At 52.6% G+C, this 1,886-nt stretch overlaps 1 protein-coding gene across 1 annotated transcript; it reads right to left on the reverse strand.

Annotated features, from left to right (window-relative positions):
- Positions 1-5: 5 nt before the first annotated feature.
- LOC108524604 (mucin-3A-like) lies at positions 6-1,822 on the reverse strand (the record flags this gene model as incomplete). Its single annotated transcript, XM_017865693.1, has 1 exon — positions 6-1,822. A coding segment is annotated over exon 1 (1,701 nt), but the record flags the coding sequence as incomplete, so codon positions are not given.
- Between the last annotated feature and the right edge of the window lie 64 nt (positions 1,823-1,886).

Here is a 1,886-nt window from a genome sequence, read left to right on the forward strand (position 1 = left end):
GTGGGTGATAGGGTGGATTCACCTGTTGTGTGGAGTGTACTGTTGCTGGCTGGAGGTGAGGAGTTATTCTCTGTGTGACTGGTCCCGGCACTGCTGGCAAACATGGAAGAGGAAAATGAATATGTACTTGAGAAGGTTGTCAGGAGGGAACTTGTTGGAGCGCTGCGTGTACTTGCAAATGTTGGTGTCCCACTGGGAGTGGTGACAGAGGTCATGCTGACAAGGGATGAGGTTTCTGTGTTCTGGATGCTGGGGGAAGATGGAATGACACTTGTGGACATTGCTGAGGAACTGGAATCAGTGAATGTTGATGTGAGGTCTGTTCCTGTAGTCGGGAAGCCAGTAGAGCCCACAGAAGGGTGGGTGATTATTGTTGGTGTTGTCGAAGGGATATCTGTACTCCGAGAAGATGGGGTCATGGTTGTGGAAGTCACTATGGTACCTGAGGTAGGGGGAAGTGAGGAGATGGCAGTTGTGGATGTGCTGACTGTAGAGTAGATGACTGAAGAAGAGAAGGTGGGAGTACTGTGGGAGGTGATCTCAGGGGTGGTGATTACCAAGTTTGTCATAGGAGTTGTGGCTGTTTCTGTGGTTGGGAGAGAGGAAGAGGTGGGTGGGAGAGAAGTCTCCATGGACAATGTACCTGTCATACTTGTGGAGCGGGTGATTTTGGTTGTAGAGTCTATCACAGTGCTGGTGGGAGAAGTAGGGTAGGGGGGCTCAGATGTAGGTGTAGACCTGGTGATGGTAGTAGGGAGTGTGGTCACCAAGGTAGATAGAGAAGTGGTGTTTGTGATACCGCCGGTGATTTTTTCTGTGCTCAGGACAGGTGTGGAAGATAACATGGTACTGGTGGGTGATGACAGTGTATTAGTGGCTGTGGGCCGGGAGGTGGTCTTTGTCATAGAAGTCACTGTATCTGTGGAAGTGACTGAAGAAGTGATGTGGAAAGTGGAAGTCACTGCTGTTTTGAGAGTAGTAAATACTGGGGCTGGGGACTTGGTCGTATGGACAATTCCAGTGGGCCAGGGAATCCTTTCTGTGGTTCTAATTGTAGAGAAGACCGTAGTGTGGAAGGTTGTGTCTGTGGCTGACACAGAGGAGGAGGGTGTCACTGTCACTATGGGAGTTTCCCTTGCAGTGGTGGTAGAGGGAGATGTCACGGCTGATGTTCCTTTCTCGGTAGTGGTCATAGGGTAAGTCCTGGTGACAGTGGTCACTGGCTTCTGTGTCACGGGAGTGGGGGTGTAAGAGCTGGTGAAGGCCACCTGTGTCGTGGTCACACAGATGGAGGTGGGGTGGGAGATGGTGATTGTAAAGCTCGTTGGATACACGCACTCAGTGGTGGCCGAATAGACCAATACAGTGGGTGGAGTGGTTTCAACCCTGAAAGCAAACTTGGACATCGGGGTGGTTGAGGTGTTGGAACTGACTGGAGAGGTGAGCAGTGTTTCAGAGATGAGTGTGTCATGGGGAGAGGTAACGAGCATCATAGGTTCATTTTCCCTGTGGCCAGGAGCAGGCGAGGCGAGCTGGGGGACACCGAGTGGCCGCCCAGCCAGGTCTCTGGAGTGTGGAGAATTGCTGAGCACAGCGCGGACTGCTTCCGCCCTGGGGAAACGTATGTGAGAGATGGATGTGGCCGTAGATACAGTTCCTGCATTGGTGGCAGAGCAGAGGAATCCACTGGTAAATCCGTGGGTCATTTTGTCACATCACTCATGTAAGCTACTCACTCACACATTTTCCAGGCAGCATCACAGAGGGCAGGGCATGCCGCAGCTCACTCCTGCATCAGAGGCAGCTTGGAGCTGGGTGCTTTGTGGTGCTGGAGCCCACTGCCTGTCTGCTCCTAGGGGAGCAGTGGGGCATGGGAGCGCTCGTTC

Source organism: Rhinopithecus bieti, unplaced genomic scaffold (assembly GCF_001698545.2).
Source record: "Rhinopithecus bieti isolate Rb0 unplaced genomic scaffold, ASM169854v2 repeat_7778, whole genome shotgun sequence".
Classification (NCBI taxonomy): Eukaryota; Metazoa; Chordata; class Mammalia; order Primates; family Cercopithecidae; genus Rhinopithecus; species Rhinopithecus bieti.